Source organism: Gymnodraco acuticeps, unplaced genomic scaffold, assembly GCF_902827175.1.
Source record: "Gymnodraco acuticeps unplaced genomic scaffold, fGymAcu1.1, whole genome shotgun sequence".
Lineage (NCBI taxonomy): Eukaryota > Metazoa > Chordata > Actinopteri > Perciformes > Bathydraconidae > Gymnodraco > Gymnodraco acuticeps.
Genome location: NW_022989803.1, coordinates 788,854 through 806,919, shown reverse-complemented (window position 1 = coordinate 806,919; position 18,066 = coordinate 788,854). Strand labels below are relative to the sequence as shown.

The window sequence follows — 18,066 nt, the reverse complement described above, 5'->3', positions numbered from 1 at the left end:
TTCGATTTGTATCTGTTGGCAACTTTGATACTTTGAGACAAATCTGAACCCAACAGTTGTGTCCGAGCCATTCTACCTGTGCAGCTGCCGATTCCATTTAGGTCATTAATCCATCTCACCCTCCCAACTGAATTGCATTTTAATCATGTATGCTTTTAGCCATCTGTGGCTTCAGCTCTCTCTCTTCTTCACAATGCACTCACATTTACTATATGGAGACACATGGACAGGAGCCCTTTGCTCGCCGACTGGACGGCCTCATGGTTGAGTAACCTTGGAATACAGATAGATCTCTTTCTCTAATAGAGGTCACAGAGACATTGCCATCCTTCACGTTTCTGAAAAATATTTTTCCAAACAAATGTTTCACAATTAGATTGTATTCGTCAAACATGTGGATGACTGACCTGTGAGATCTTTCAGGCAATTTGTCATGTTTGTCTCTTGCCCTGTGAGCTGGTAAAAATACAAAAGGGGAAGCAAATGTGCTCTGTTTTACTCTGGACTTGGGACCTGTCCCTACTCCCTACTCATACTCCCTGATTGGTTGGTGACAGGAAAGACTATCTAAGGTTAATTCCAGAAAAAGGATATATCACAGCTCGGTGGCACCCAATGCATTTCAAATGATGTGTCCTTGGGATGCAAGGTTACTGCGGAGTCCTTCTCCTCGAGAACACAAACAGCCTGTATAACTATCGTTATTATTGAATGGGCCTGACAACAAAAAGGTCCTGTTGACTTTTGCAGAGCGTGTGGTTACACAGAGGGTCTGTCTGCCCTCTGACATTATTGTTTGGATGCATTTTCCAAAGCACATCTCTTTGTATGGACTCAACTTATTAAAGCATCCACTGCAACAGCTTTCATGTTCCCAGAAACAGCTTTCAGAGCAGTCGTCTTGGGGACAGCTGGTTGATTCAGTGACAAACGCTGAGGATCAAACTGCCTCTTCAGCCATATTGGATACTGGGAAATGGTAGAGTGGTGCAACAACTGCTGGTATGATTGATCCTAGACACCACGCCGCTCCTCCGCTCCCTCCACTCCCTCCACTGGCTTCCGGTAACTGCTAGAATCCACTTCAAGACAATGGTACTTGCTTACCATGCTGCGAATGGATCTGGCCCTTCCTACATCCAGGACATGGCTAAACCGTACACCCCAGCACGTGCACTCCGCTCTGCATCAACCAAACGGCTCGCTGCACCCTCGCTGCGAAGGGGACCCAAGTTCCCATCAGCAAAAACACATGGGTTTGCTGTCCTGGCTCCAAGATGGTGGAATGAGCTCCCCATTGACATCAGGACAGCAGAAAGCTTACACACCTTCCGGCGCAGACTGAAAACTCATCTCTTTCGACTCCACTTCGAGCGTTAGAACTATTAACGAAGCACTTTTATACTAATAAAGGACTGGCTTACCTAAAGCCAGTTGAGTAGCACTTGAGATGTTTTTGTTCTATGAAGCCTGATGTACACGTTTGTATTTTGTTGGTCGAACACACTTATTGTAAGTCGCTTTGGATAAAAGCGTCAGCTAAATGCAACTTAATGTAATGTAATATTGTGATTGTGGCAATATTACCTGTTTGTACCTACTGAGAATCAAAACCAATTAAAAACCAAAATTACTAGATGACATAATCATACCCTGCAGCGGCTTTTTATAGCTGCCTGTAAATGTCACTGCCTTTTCTAAACTTCCAGTATGGTGTTAAACATTGGTGATAACACTGTTCTTGTACCTTACCGTGTTGTCGGAGGGAATAGGACTTGGCACTTGGTGTGTTTTGTTCTTCTCAACAAAACAAGAGAGTTATTCCTCTGCCTGTGTCGGTTTCTCTCTTTCCATTTTTGGCCTCAAAATCTGAATTCCAAACAAATCCTGTACACCTCTCATCTTTTATTTGATCACTTGTTCTATGATTTTATGCAGAATTCCTTTACAGGCTGCCTGGAGCTTTCATTTAATCCTTTCCCATGTCTTCTGCATTTACAGGCCAGATTCAGTTTTTTTCATTATTCCCAGGCTCCCACCTTCTGTTGATTTTTGTCAGCTTAATGTGAGGGTGGATTTGTATAATTTTACAGTGGGATCTGCATCTGCACGCAATGTCCAGGCAAGGCCATTCAAATTGAGTGTTAATGTGGGGTTATTCATGCTGATCTCACGTTGCGTTCTTTGTCATTTTTCAATCTATCACAAAGTGTAGAGTTAAAAAAGCTTCAAGGGGTGCCTCCTCCTCGTGTTTTCCTCTCCTTTTACAGTCAGCCTCAAAGTAAGTTTTGTTTTTTGTGCCTGAAAAAAACGTATTTTTCTTCAGCATGTGCAAAAGCCACATTAAATGGCTCTCCAGAAGTGACAGGCGTCTCGCAATGCAACTAGTGTGCTGGCGTGACGTAGTGTTTTAGTGGTGTGGTGGAGCTGCCAGACTGAAGCAGCTCTGTTCACTGCTCCACCTCCTATTGTAGAGGCTCTAACACAGGAACACTAAAGCTGACAGTCGTGTGTAAAACTAGCCTGTTTTGGCGAGAAGTAGGCTGAGTTTGCTTCTGGTCATTACCCACATTCTTGTGCAGCTCAACTCTAACAGTATATGTGAACTGTCGAGTTAGTGCTATTTGAGAAGGACACTTTGAGTGTTGTCCTGCACCTACCTGAGAAAACCCCTGTCATCTGTGGGTGGGAAAGCTCCTGCTGTCACAAAGTTTTTTATAAACCAGCGGGAGACCCTAAAGTCTCACTAATGCCAGTTCCTTTCATTTCCACACAATGGTTAATGTACCTTTTCATCAGCACAACAGTGGGAGACAGTCTTATGTCACTCCCGGCTTCAGCACACAACCCAACATTAGCATGGCTACGGTGCATGCGTGTTGGCGTTAAGCAATGACATAAAGAGCTTGGAGGCAAGCCAATTAACAGCTGCAATTAAGCAATACTGCAAAGTTCAGCAGGAGGACGGCAATATCATTAAGAGAGATATAACCATTGTCAATCTATTCTGCTAGATAAGTATCCCCAAGGTAACTTTTAAGTCGATCAGCCTGCCACATGTATGTCAATTATTTAGTTTGATGCGGTTGATAATGTGTCCCATTCTTCTGCGTTTGAAAGAGGATCACTTTCTGATACAGAAACAGACACAAGAGGAAGAATAAATGCAATATGTTCACAGAAGCACTATTGTAGGCTTACCTGGACTATCCAGGGAAAATGATGTGTAATAGCAATTTTCGTGTCACACCTAGTTTTTCAGACATAGGTGATTAAGGAGATTGAGTTCTTTAAATGGATGATTTCAGTTGTTATTTCAAATAAGGATAAAGGCAGACATCACATTATACTGGGGGTAATGACCTCTGATGAGGTTCTATCAAGCTAAACCTTGTCCTCTGGTTAAACATCATTAAGTTAGTCAAAGGACGACGTCAGACAGGAAGATGAAACAGAAAGCTATTCTGAAAGGGATGAGTGTCAGCCAGGCCGGATGTTTTCAGACACAGTGAGATGTGCAGTTCTGTAAACTTAATTTGACCAGACTAATGGGAACTATCAAATCGGTTGACATAAATAAATGAATAACTAAGCCGAACACAAAGGAGTCGAGACTGGGCAAAACAATAGAGAAAACTGTCCCAATAAAGGCAGAATATTTGTATTCTGCTGTTCATTGCCAACTTACTGTTTTATTCAAGCTTAGGTGACACTAATAGGAGGAAGTAATAAGATAACATAAGGAAAACTCTAATAGTATAATACTAACAGTGTCAGCACTATGTTTACACTTTTTATAAGGTGTCTTTTTCAGCCTCCTTGAATATGCAATTGAAACAAGTTGTTTTTGTTTTGTTTTACAACAAGGCCTGCAGATAGTGGTGAGCCGGAAATGATCTGAAGAGATTCGGTGTGAATGTGTTTGGGAACAAAACAACCTCAGATGCTTGTTTGAAGTAGCACTGAATTGAACATTGTGTGATCCATAAACACTGCAAAAGTACAAACTCAAAACAATATTACGCTATTATTGTTGCAGACCATGACATTTCTGTATCTACTCAAATTCCCCTGTTGTTCAAAAGGCGGGAACTGTGAGGTATTTATGTGAAAACACCCTTTCTGCTGTAAGTGCTAAAGCATTTACACGCTAGGGAGATAACAGAGTGTGATACAATGCACAGTTGTCAGTCCATATTGATTGAAAGGCAGGAAAGTAATAACCCTAACAGCTCCTACCTACATTCAATGGCCTGTTTGTAGAATTGCCGTTTTCTTGATTTAAGAAAGTGCCACTGTGAGTTGAGCGGGAAAATAAAAGAAATTACCCTTTGAGGTGCAAAACAATTTCTATTTCTATTACAAAGTAAGGAAAATAATAACCGACTCAAAGTAAATACTTCGCTTTACAATCAAACCATTCCAACCCTCTGCTAATGTTAATACAGGTATGATTATTTATGAGATCTTCTATCATCCAAGAAGAATCTGCTTATCTTTCGCAAGAGCTTTTTCATCCTGTACTTCAGTAGACTAAGCTGGCGCGCAGTGCACTTGATTTAAGAGCATTGGTTCTTACAAGCGCTGTGCATTACACAACATAAATATCTGTCTGATATTAAAGCTATGAAACCTGACTGTATTATCTTTATAATTAAAACATAGTAAATTCTTTGTTGTAGTACATTCTTTTGATTTGCTACAGCTATTTCAAAATAAATGTACACACAAGCTGTAGAAGTATAACAATGTTTTCGATTAATTGTCTATTTGAATTAAAACGCAATCCATTGCGTAATAAGCAGAAAGGGAGATGCCTCTGTGGAGAAGTTTGCTTTACCATGGTTGCATAAATATTCTGCCGTACCTCTCCTGGACTTATGATTGAGTTGCTCCAGCCTGATTGCAGTTAGCGCTCGAGGGAGATGAGTCTCTGTGACATAAACGAAGTACTTCTGGAGCCAGGGCTCACTTCACACATCGCCTCCACCCTAACACCTCTGTGATCAAATAGACGCCGGTAGGAATGGATTCTCTTAAGTGCCGGTTAAGTGCATTTTGCTAAGGAAGTAAGAGAAGTTAAAATACATTTAGTGTTAAAAAAGACAATGCACTCTTCTTTAATGCAATGTTCTGCACTTAAGCTATAGGTGGAGTCTAATAGGAGTGTATATACCGTGGCCTGGCGGTCAAGGGCAAGACCCTCATTTACTACTCTCTTGTAGTCAGTTGCTGAGAATCTCCAATTTAATGCTGTCCTGACTCTTTCCCGTGGAGGAATCTCAGCCATGATATTTTGGATAAAGTGAGGGTACTGTCTGGCTGCCTTGCGGGTATCTAGCCGGGGGTAGTGGGCTGTGAAGGCCCTCTGGAGCCATGCAGGTCTTTACCACACCAACAGGCCACATCACCAGTAACGGAAGAGGCTGCATTAATGCGAGGCTGATGAATCCAGAAATGGGACTGGATAAATCCATAATATGCAGCTGCTGGCCCAAATCCTGCAGAGGTCCTCTGTGGCACCGGGCCCTGTGAAGTTTACAGATAACCTATTTCATCTCAACCAGAGAATGATGGTGCCTGTTTGAGGTTGGTTCAAGTGTACAGAGTTTAATGTTAAATACCTAACATGGCTTAATTCCTTTCTGGACTTTATTTTCAATATGCATTAGTCGTATGCACTTATAGATACTGTTATTGTCTCATTAATGAATGCAGGATCACTTGGCAAGGCCTGGGAGCAATGAGGTGTTCTGAGATGTCAATACATGCGTACATATGGGAGAATATGCCACTGTTAACATTCACGTGTCTGTTAACTGGTTTAATGTGTGTACTTTAATTTGACTAATTATGTGGCACTGTGCTATCTCCACCAGATATTATGTTATGCTTCGTTATTTTTTTCTTAACAGCCCTTCCTTATTAACATAATGTTTAACCTTTACTTTTTTCTTAATTAAACTATGGTCATGCTGTAAAATGTGGCTGAAATATAATAGAGCAAATGCATAATTGAATGAATTGTTTTTCTGAAAGTGTTTTTTGTTGTTTTGAAATGAAATCACGGTGCATTTTTGATTAAACTAGTGGGTAAGGAACACCTTCTTCTAATGAACCCTGCTCTCTCCACTGACCTCTTCACTGAGCCTTCACAGCCCTTGCAGTGAGTTGTTCATGTTAATTGGCCGTGTCTTTGAAATCAATTATTAAGGAGCACATTTTAATCTCTAGGAAGTAGTTTTCTGATTCTAACTTTGGTGGCATTGACTCTCCCTTGGTGTCAACTCCAGAAGACAAACTCGCGCTTTGCAGAGCCCACCTACAGCTTTATTTTCTTGTAATTTCTCTGCGCTCCCTTCTTCCAAATTGGGGGTTGAGCAGATGCAGGTAGATGTATATTTATGAGGGGGATGTGTATTTCAGGGAGAAGCAGTCTTGTGAAAGGTGACCTTGTTAGATAAAAGGAGGGCTCGGGAGCCAAATGATGAAAGAGAATGGGATCATCCTGGGCTCATTAATGTGGATTTGAAGGTCAGGTAATTATAACAATAGACGTGTGGGCTGGCTTTGGCATCTGGTATTGTTGCTTTGTTATGAAGGTGACAAGCCTGCGGAGGAAAGGGATTAATCACTGTGACACCACCCTGTTGTCACATTGATACATTCAGACATCATAACACTACTGCTATAGAAGTTAAAAGAAGCTGCAAAAACAACATCATTTCAGCCATCACCATGATATGACAAGTACTGTTAAGAATATGAAACCATTTAAGAAGCAACCCAAAGTCGCTTGTCATCATAATTACTTATTCAAAAATAAATCCAACCTAAGATAGAATAATTGTTATTGCACTGATAATAGTAAGGCTTTGGTTCTCTTCTATAGTGACACTGTCACGAGTCACTGCTGCTTTACTCTCCACACATTCACATGGCTGAGGTTGTAACACTTGATCCTTTGTACGGAGCGGTGGACGCAACCAATGAATCTCAGAGCAATACTGCACGTTTGAACCAGATGAGCTTTTAATAGCTTGAACTGTTAATACCACAGAGCGGCCCAAAGTTCAACTCATCATCTGACTTAATGGAAATGTTGTTTGTGCAGAACGCAGACAGAGTACAAAATACACATGAGAAATAAGACCTGCGGGTTGTTACAGCACCAAATCAACTTTATAAAACAACCTGATGAATGGCAGACAAGATTTGCAACAAGGTCCGCCTAAAATGTTAACAACTGAGAAAAACCCGGGAACAATTTGTAAGCTGTTGTAAAAGATGGATATATAAAGCTGGCAATATACTCTAAATTCAATATAGTGTGGCGTTGCTGCAGATATTGAGGCTAAATGCAGCACTCCTTTCTTGCTGCGTACCCTTTTACCTAGCCTGCCTAAATGCGGGTTGTTTTGAGCACATGTAAGATGTATGCTTTGATGCTTTATCAAAGCATTAGCATTGTGTCTTGCATACTGTACTTGTTGTAGCCACAGTTGCATCATTTTTGACTGAAGCACGAGCAAGGCTTTGGGCTTTGTTGTGCTCAATGTCCTGCGAGGATTGAGCCACCTCTAACACAACATTGTCTGCCACAATCCTCAGGGCCGCTGGAAGCTATAAAGCACAAAAAAGCTGACCAGTATCATCGGAAGAGGCCCCACATGCGGGGTAACATGCATTTTTAATGTGGCACAAATAAGAAATGCCTCTGTTGCCTTTCCTTTCTAATCCCACACCGGGTGGATCGAATATATTGTATTTCTATTTGTGCAAAGTTTGGCGGCAACTTAAAGAAACAAGAGCCCTCATCATTAAAGGTTTGAAATGCTTCAGAGAATCGCAGACAGGTTGCTCTGGATATTCAATTGTAATATTTCCTTTTGAGTTGGGTTGTGTTAAGGGCACATACATGTGGGCTCTTGTGTCTGTCTGTGTGTGTGTACAGTGCTTGTTAGGAAAGCTGGCGGAGTGGAAAAGCGTCTGTGTGTGAGCAGCACGTTATTCAACAAAAACAAGTCCTTCACTCCACTGACTCTTTGAACATTCAGAGTGATCGTATTAGACATCAGAACACTGAAGAGGAACATCTAATGACCCTCTAAGTGTCAACATCATCTGAAAAATGATCATCCTTTTGTTTCTCTTGACTATTTTCTTTTGTATTTTAAGGCCTTCCATTTGCAGTTCATTGTGTTGTAGGTGCTCATTTGTGCCCACCAAATTAGCTGTGAACATGATTTCTAATTAAAGCAGAAGAATGGAGAGAATAAAAAGACGTGACTCCCGGTTACAAAGAGCAACAATATTGACCTAGTTTTCTCTTGTATCTGGGACAGTTTGTGTTTTTGGAGTCACATTTACTAAAATCAGAACTCTTAATGGGCAGGTAAGACACGCATCAAAACCCTCACCTAATGTATTTGGAATCTGGTGATATCAAGTAGTCTACAGGTAAAATAGAACATGGCAAAGATCAACCATATAACAGTTTATTTGATGTATTTACTGGCAATCCGTCTGAAATAGCTGTAAGATTTGCAGACACAGATAGGCCGGTAGCTTTTTATTGCAGTGACTGCCCGGTTGCTTTGAAAAATGAAGAGGATTTTTTTTTTGACTCATCTATTTGCAACAGAGAAGGCAACCTTAACCATAAAACTTTTTTATTAGTTTCTACCCTGCCTTTTATCCCAGAGCCACAGCAGAGTACACTATTAACCTCTGAGCTTATTGAGAAGTGTGGCGAGAGGCTGCTGTGGATAAGGGGAGTGTGTATGTGATGGCATATATTTTAAGGGTTCTGTTTAGGTGGCAGAGACCAGAAGGTAGACAGTGAATCTGTTTACTGCCCTGAGGTTTTGTGGTTATGCACTAGCACTTCCCATTTAACTGCATGATCTAGGGCTCTGCTGACGACACCAAACACACAACCCAGATCCATGCCTCACTGCCCTCTGCACACACAGGACTCAGCCATTCAAGTGCACATAGGTTTTTTTTATGAATGCTCTGCAAATATATGAACACACTGAGACAAGCGGGTGGTTTCCCCCTTCCTTTTCACCTTGTTTGTGTCTGTTCTTGACGCAGCGCCACAATCACGCTCTCCGGCTAGGGTTCTGTTATCAATATTTTCTTGCCGTGAAAATACACAACAGCGCCTCCACTGCTATTTGATTGGCTGAGGGATAAATGAGGTTGCTGCGAGGGTTAAGAGGTCAAAGGGCAGACAGGAAACGGGTCCTCCTACAGTGACAGTTCAGTCATATGTTTGATGGGCCGGCCTAATGCCGTGGACCAGCAGTTCCTAATGACCTGCCATCTTCACGCAGTCCAGGGAGCCCCTCCGCTGAGATTTATGACCCATGTTGTGTTTGCTACTGGGACGACTCTCAGCAACACTCCTGACAAACACCAAGTCAAAGCCTACTACTTTGGCTTCCCTCTTTCTTCTCGTTAACTGGGTCAATACCACAATAAACTGTCAGGTTCTGTGAAATATTAAAAGATCACTGCAGTCATTTGTCTTATGTGATGGGATCAGTGTAGATGTTTTAAAAGACGGAGATGAGGTCCTTGTATGTCCTTGCAGAAAAAAAATTATGAATTGATTCGCAAAACTCTCAAGGGGACACACTGCGGCAGACACTGAAGAGAGGATGGACAAGTCAAAAACCAATTATACATGCATTCAAAGAGACAACTCCTCATGCAGAAGGAACAGCTAATGGTCTTCTGATAATACTAAATGTTGGCTCTCCCACTGCTTCCCTGAAGGCAGAAATGTGTTGATTCGCCACAAGATAGCCCGACTGAGCCCAGGGCAGGCACAAACAGCAAGGAGAGCTAGTTTATAATTAATACACACTCTATAAAATATGCATTATGGAGTGGATGTGGCCAAATATGGATTTCTGTTTTGATTTTCACTCAAGATAATTGAAGCACTTCTCAGGAAAATCATACTGCATATGGCCAAGCACACATCCAGTGTAGGGCTGCTCGTTGTGCTGCTGTAGGTTAGCTTCTCTCCCAGCTGTTTCTTATTTATCTCATGCTTGAAGACGGAGTTTCAAAACAAGTCCACATCCACTTTGGGATTTTAATCTCTGCCCTGATATGTATCTCTGTGGGCTGAGCTCAGTGACTCTGTAGGTTACAGATATGTGTGTGTGCATAAGCCGCACAGTGAACTTTAAGATAAACTGCCAAAACACTTTTTCATGACATTCTGATCATTAAAGGAGAGGATGCAGGGAGAGGGGAAATGAAAAGGCATAAAGCCATGTTTTTTTACCCCTCCTTACTTCTATGTTTATCAAACCCACTGCAGAGATGAGGTGGCTGTCAAATGCTCTTCATCTCCTAGTGGGCTATTGCCGTGATCACACCAAGTCACATGTGGTTAGAAAGCATCCAACATCTCAACCCCCGGATTACTCCGCTCACTACTACCACCACATACACACACACACACACACACACACACACACACACACACACACACACACACACACACACACCACACACACACACACACACACACACACACACACACACACACACACACACACACACACACACACACACACACACACACACACACACACACCACACACACACACACACACACACACACACACACACACACACACACACACACACACACACACACACACACACACACACAAGATTTTGTTTCTGACTGATTAGCAACCACATCTCCAATCTCTGATTAGGTATGGAGTAAATGAAGCGCCCCCCTCAGGTATGCATTTCCATAATGTCAGGTAATTAAACCCCAGTGTTTTAATAGCTCAGGAATAGGAAGACTCCCCAGGAGATTAGAGAATGATGATAGACTTTATGAAAAGCCTGCATACTCTTAGTTTAGGCACCGGGGCTAGTTCTTACATTTGACTGGTGATAGATTAACAACAAGAAGCTTTAAGCATTTATATCATAGGATCATCATATCTCATCATAAGAATAACTACCATAGACTACATACTTTAACACAAATTAGATTAGATTAGATATACCTTACAGTATCCCAAATTCTGATTTGTTTTTGTTACAGCAGCATGGGAACAGGCAGGTTTTTGTTTTTCTGGAAATGCATGTTTGAGTTGTATGCTTGCTGTTGATAGCTGAAACATTCCAGAGCTCAACAAAGGGCCGGGATAGTACACAAGTATTTTTCATCACAGAAAAACCTGGAGAGGTGCTATTGTAAACATGACAGTGGATTGTCAGTACATCCCTGTTTGAGTTGCTGTCTCTTCTGTGTTTATGTTATGTTCATATTGTATACTCTCACACACACACACACACACACACACACACACACACACACACACACACACACACACACACACACACACACACACACACACACACACACACACACACACACACACACACACACACACACACACACACACACACACACACACACAAAAGCTCTTTGATGAAACAAATTCTGCAGTGGGAGAGCTTTCTTTGTCCCCGTGCCCACTCATATGTGTGGTGCTCAAATGAGAACAATACAAAGCCATAATGGTGCCACAGAAAGGTGTGGAAACTGAGTGAACTCCAGAAGTCCCCTTCATACAAGTATTCAGGCCCAAACTAAAAAAACAAGATTCAGGACTGTGGTGTTGTTGGAGAGCTCTTCTTTCATACCAAATTGTTCATTACCTCTTGCTTGTGCACCATAACGTATTTGAGAAATAATAAGCGTTTAATAGTAGCGTTCACTGCTAATGATAGCCAATGCCGTCACTGAAACTGAAGATCATTAAAAGGCATGTTGCAGTGTATGATTCTTCTCAATGCCCGCTGGATGAACTACACTTCAAACACATAGGCTACCTACTTTCAGTAACACTCAAATGAACAGATGTACTCTAAATCCCCTCTAATCTTTCTCCTCTAATGTGCAACGGATGTCTCCAACTGACAGATAGGTTCATTTTTAATGATACACTCTCCTTAGCCGATGGTACCTTCTCTGGAACCAGTAAACTACGGTTAATATTGGAGATTCAGGTAGGACAACAGGGCGGAGTGATAGTATGTGTTTTTGAACCAACTGTCTTAATACTGACAACAGAATAACATTGAGCGAGGCTTTATTAAAGAGCGTGTTCTAGATATAATTGTCACACGTGAGAATGTAGCATCTCCCTTTTTTAACACAAGTCTTGTTTTGAAGAGCTCAAGTCCAAAGATTTGTGTTCCCATAAAGAACCTAGAAAGCCACTTGGTGCATTCACTTGCTCCTCTTGACACCCATTTCCAAGTTTGGTGTGTAATTGAGCAGATAGTCATAACATGTAGACACCATAGAAACTACAAAGAAGATGTGCTGTGTCTTATTGCTAAAAGTCTTGATAACTGTATTCAAATTTAGCATTCAAAGAAAAACACTACCACACAAAATAATTACTTCTGTCAATTGGGGATGTGGTTAAAAAAAAAGTATCAGATTACCTTCTTTTAGTTTTCTACCTTTTTAGATGTTTCTGGTGTTTTCAGAAGCTACCAGAATTATTTTTTTTTAAATCTTGCATTGCCAGAAAAAAGAGTTGCAACAAATATGTGACTAATTCATTCAAGCCAATTTCAAGCTTGTCTTGGCACCTTATACTAACCTGTTTTCTTTCGAGGACTTTGAAAATATACTGCATTTTCTGTTCAGATTCTCAGTGAAATGTGTTATTAATACTTCTAATAGATATAAGATGATCATAAGAGTAAAGGAAAATGTGCTTCTAAGGTGTATTTTCAGAAAAATCCCTCTGTTGGAGAATCCAGACTTTAATGTCCAAATATTGCCGACTCTTAATCCATATTTGCTTACTCTTGAAGTTTTTCTGACATTTTTTTTTCTTTCTCTTTTCAGCAAATTCCAGTCTTCTGGGAGGAGGGGGAGGTGAGTTAACATATTTGTGATACTTTACATTGTTTGTTCCCATGGTAATGAAGCAATTCATGTTACTCTCTCCATGTCGTCTCACATAGTCATCCATGTTCTTCCATGGGTTCATGGCAGACGTTAGTGTCTATTTCGCCTCAAGTGTTTATTTAAAACGGGGCTGAATGCAAGGCAAGAACATTAGAGCGTAGTGCAGTGCAGCTTCGCACTGTGCCACACGGCGACACGGTCATAACTTTAGCGGCCTGCCGGAGAACATTATCATCAAAGCAATGCAGGGAATCTGAGGCAGCAGACCGTGGTGTGGGAATAATGGGTTGGGAACTCCAGTAGGATTGTTACTGCCCAATCCAACTGTTCTTTTCTCAATTTGACTTTTCACTGACATGATTGAAATAATCATTCTTCACCACAGCAATAAGAGGTTGGGGAAAATTCCACCCAGTTAGATGTGTACTGTTAATTTTGAGTCCAAAGGGGATTTTTTGACGATATGTTGGAATAGTATGACAATGAAATAAGGTCACTGCTTCAGCATCTGTTTATCCATCTGTGTCGGTTGTCACTTTGAATATGTCATCGTCTGCTTCAGTTTTACAGAATGTTCTCTGTACATTAGGCTGCATTTTATGAAATATATCTATTCACAAGTTAATATCTAATAACAGTGAACTGTGTTGTTCCTGTTTATCCACAGTGCATACAAACATAAAACATTGTTTAAATCACAGAACAAAAAAATAAATAATGATATTTGTTAAAATGTCACATGCAGATGTCAATTGTTCCATCAAAAATGTTCCTCCAAGTTTCATATACCTCCTATAGAGTGAATACATCTGTTTAACAAAAGCAGCACACAGGACATAATTATGCACTTTGCAAAATGGCACTTCTTTCAGTTTCTATTTATTTATTATGATTTAAACACCTGGCATGAAATCTGATTCATCTGAGGCGAGGGATGTGCCTAAAGTAACATCAAAGCCACAGCATAGTTACCTGCTCGGTGCACATGATGTCCATTACATTACATTACATTACATTGCATTTAGCTGACGCTTTTATCCAAAGCGACTTACAATAAGTACATTCGACCAGGAAGACACAACCTTGAAGAAAACAGAATCATATAAGTACATCAGGTTTCATAGAGCCAAACATTTCAAGTGCTACTCCACTGGCTTTAGGTAAGCCAGTCCTTTATTAGTATAAAAGTGCTTCGTTAATAGTTCTAACGCTCGAAGTGGAGTCGAAAGAGATGAGTGTTCAGTTTGCGCCGGAAGATGTGCAAGCTATCTGCCGTCCTGATGTCAATGGGGAGCTCATTCCACCATCTTGGAGCCAGGACAGCAAACCCACGTGTTTTCGCCGTTGGGAACTTGGGTCCCCCTCGCAGCGAGGGCGCAACGAGTCGTTTGGCTGATGCAGAGCGTAGTGCACGCGCTGGGGTGTACGGTTTAACCATGTCCTGGATGTAGGAAGGGCCAGATCCATTCGCAGCATACCATTGAGAGTTCAGAACACAGAGCCTGTTGAAATTACTTATTCACATCTAATCACGAGCCTGGAGTGGCCCTTATCTTCTGATACACGGTTAAGACGTTCCAGCTGTTGTTGGATAGCAGTACCGCATCCCAATCTGTAACAGCGAAATGGAGAGGCCCTCACTGCTTTTGAAAAAAACCCATTGGTGATTGAGATCAGAGGTCACAAACACACGTCTCCATAACAAAGCCTGGCCCTGTAAAGCAGGTATACTGTCCTCCTGATTGGTGTCTGTCTCTGCTGCACTCGGCTCTCAGTATTCATTCTCCGTGTATAGAAAAACACAAGAAGCAATTTTCTTTGCTATTATGTTTTCATTATTGTTATTTTATGGCAAATCACCCTTTTACAGCTCTGCGAATCTTAGGACACGGAGCCTTGTTGATTGATCAAGGTTCTTCTTTAGCGAGTAATGGGTGTAAAGGTATTAAAGATTGCTCCGTTTCAACACAGCAGCAACCAAAATGAAGTGGAATTTGGGACTGTCAACACAGTCACGTGAGATCTTGTGTGTCAATTAATGTCAAACGCTGCCAGAAAACATTTGAGTTGATTGTGACCTGCAGCTGTGCTTATTAACTCCAAAGGAATTCTAAAGCTAGTGTCATGTTTTGAGAGCAAAGCCTCCTTTCATTCTTTTAACAATGTACTTCCAGTGATTCCATTCCTGCCACATTACTGGCAGAAGATACAAGGCCAACTAACTGTAAAATACTTAGACTCACATTTCCTCGTGCTCATAATGATAACCTCAAGTCTGTTTCTTTACTTATGTGTGCATTCTTGTGAAGCTTGTTTTTGCTACAATGGCCATGCTTAATAATTTAACAAAGCTTTATGCTTTTATCTGCATGAGGCCAAGAGGGGTTTTATCTTCCTGTGTCTTTATCACTAGAAGATGGCTGCTAAACCTGCAGAACTGCTCCCTCTACCCCTATCTGTGGCTTGGCATGTGAAGACCTCCTGCCTTGGTGGCGGGTAGGATCGATGTGAAAAGGAGATGTGCTCTCATATAGGGCCGGCCTTATCTCCCAGCTGTCTTCTCAGGGCTCTGCAGAGGGGCAGCTTCACAGCAGGATGATCCATCATGTTGGCCTCACACACCTGAGCCATGTTTAGTTCTCTTAGTTCTAGAGGTGGGCCTCCCGCCAGTATGTGAAAACTGGACAAAGTGTTTGCTTTATGTAGAAAAAAAAAGTTAGTATACCACCTACACACTTTTGGAAACTCTCCTGGCTATAGACATTTTATTTTTGTTGAGAAATTGATGTTATCTCCATGTGTAGGTAACTTTTGGGAGGAAAGTTTCACTTCACCGTATATGGTATTGTTAATTTAAAGTGCAGTGTGTGGTCCAAGTAAAGCAGAAAATACTTATATTTGTGATAGTCTTTTTGGCTTTATGCCAGTGCGATGTGAATGGGGTGAAAATAAAGCCCAGGGTGCAATTTGTCCAGTGCCCAAAAATAAATAAATACATTATTATATTCCCTAGCATCAGTTCCTAGCTAAATTAATCTAGAAACGATTCTTATGCCCTGGTGCTCTATTAAATCCTTAGAAATCACTGATGGGAATTCTCTATGGGTTGTATGTCTTCAGTATTATGTACACAATGGGGTTAACCGAAATAGCACTGTTATCTGCGCTAGACATGTTGGTCTCACTGGGATTCCATACATACATAGAGGGAAATAACAATGATCTCTGATAATGGCATGCTAAATGAGGCCTCGGTGAATAGAGGGTAACTATGAATGGTACCAGGTTGCTCGTGTGATGTGTGTCACAGCATGGCTGGAAGCTGGCACAGTCCCAAGAGAATAGACCTAATGTAAACATCATGTTGTCTATTTCTCCCCCCCCCCCCGCATTCGTCGCCTTCTCACACGCCCACTGACACGCGCGCACACAGACACATTGATGCAGGCGCACACTGAGCCATGTAATGTTACCATGAAGCCCTGTGCAGCCGGAGAGAGGGAGCTCCACTCTCCTTTGATGTCTCCATCCAGGAGGGGAATGGGCTCATTAGCATTCTAACCAGAACCGTTGCCCATTTAGTACTAGGCTTTAACTCGACCACCCAAACAAATCGTTCTTCTCAGGTTGGGCCTCCTTTTCTCTGCTCCAGTCAAGCGGCGGGGCACATGCATGGATGTTTTTGTACGTCCTGATATGGGCTAATTTGGCCACGGGCTGCTAACGCTCACTGAACTCACCAGCTTTTTGTCATTGCTTGCATAACACATGCTGTTGTGCCATTTGCCCCCGGCTCTCCTCCCTCATACGTTTCCTAAACAGTGTTGTGAGTCATAGTGAGTACCAACACATTCTAAAGTATGAGATTAATTATCCTTGCTGTGATAATGCCTGGCTGCGGTGGTGCATGTGCTCCTTTGCCCTCCTCTGCAACTAAATATATCATTGGACGCAGACTTGCATCAACCCGCAGTGGATCTGTTGAGAAAACGGTGTATACAAAGGCCTGAAAATTAACAATGGAATTAACAGAAGAAGAATATTGCCCTGGTTCTGAACCTTGCGTGGATTGTGAGAACTTCTGCTTTACTAAATGTATTTGACCACAGAAGTACAACATCAGCTTTGCAAATTCAGCAGGAAAATACCTGCAGTACTGGCTCTCTCTAAAAGAGTGCTCCTGCATGCTTTAAAAAAAGAAAATGTATTCAGTTTCAGACTTGTTTGGATAATCCTTTATCAAGATTCCTAAGTGCTTCACTGTGCTTATCTTTATCTGCATTCGCTATGCAAAGAGCTTTGTTTTCTTTTCCTGTCACCTCCAGGTGAACCATTATCTCCTGTCTGGGTTCTGCCCCAGGCTTGTTTATTGAGTAGATTGGAGGGGACCCGGCATGGTTCTTTGTGCAGGGGGAGGAGTATTGGTGGAGATGGTGTTGTGTGACGGCTTTGGGTTAGATGGCCTGATGTCCCTGTCGCGACTATATCAGATCACTGGAAGCCCCAGAACTCCCCGTTATGATTAATCTCTTATAGATGGCACATTATTCCCATAACTCATAGATTGCACACTATGCTTGACTGATGGTCCTCAGTTCACAGATGGTAGTACCAGCCATTAGCATAACTTATGACAGAGATATGGTATTTCCCTGTGGAGTAGCCTAAATAATGTAAAAATGATAAATTGAATGCAAAGATTCCTTATTTAGCGCGTTACCCTCGGGATTTACTTATCTCCTCATATTTAGCGGGCAGTAAGATACACTATGATCTAGGTCCACCTTGTGTTTATGCTGCGATGTTCCATGTGCTTTTTCAAGGGTGGAGATGGCGCTGATATTAATGTATGTCTGTCCTGCACTGCGGGATTGGCCCTGCTGTTAGAAACTACTTACACGGTAAATTCACAGCAAAAAACACATTTGTATTCTCTTTTGTGTGATTAAAGCATGTTGGTAAGTATTTTTACCTAATTTCTGTAGGTTGCATTTAGGACAGGGCTTTAGAATTGTTCTCTTTTTGCCTGCTTTTCACTGCATTATCCAAATATTGGATTGCCTTCTTGCATTGGCTTTAGCCACTGA

At 41.6% G+C, this 18,066-nt stretch overlaps 1 protein-coding gene across 2 annotated transcripts in view; it reads left to right on the top strand.

Annotated features, from left to right (window-relative positions):
* Positions 1-18,066, top strand: part of macrod2 (mono-ADP ribosylhydrolase 2) — a 435,942-nt gene that overhangs the window by 116,055 nt on the left and 301,821 nt on the right. For both annotated transcript variants that reach the window (XM_034227004.1, XM_034227002.1), the window contains exon 4: positions 12,917-12,946. In XM_034227004.1, coding sequence (XP_034082895.1) covers positions 12,917-12,946 — 30 coding nt within the window. The remainder of the gene's footprint in view (positions 1-12,916; positions 12,947-18,066) is intronic.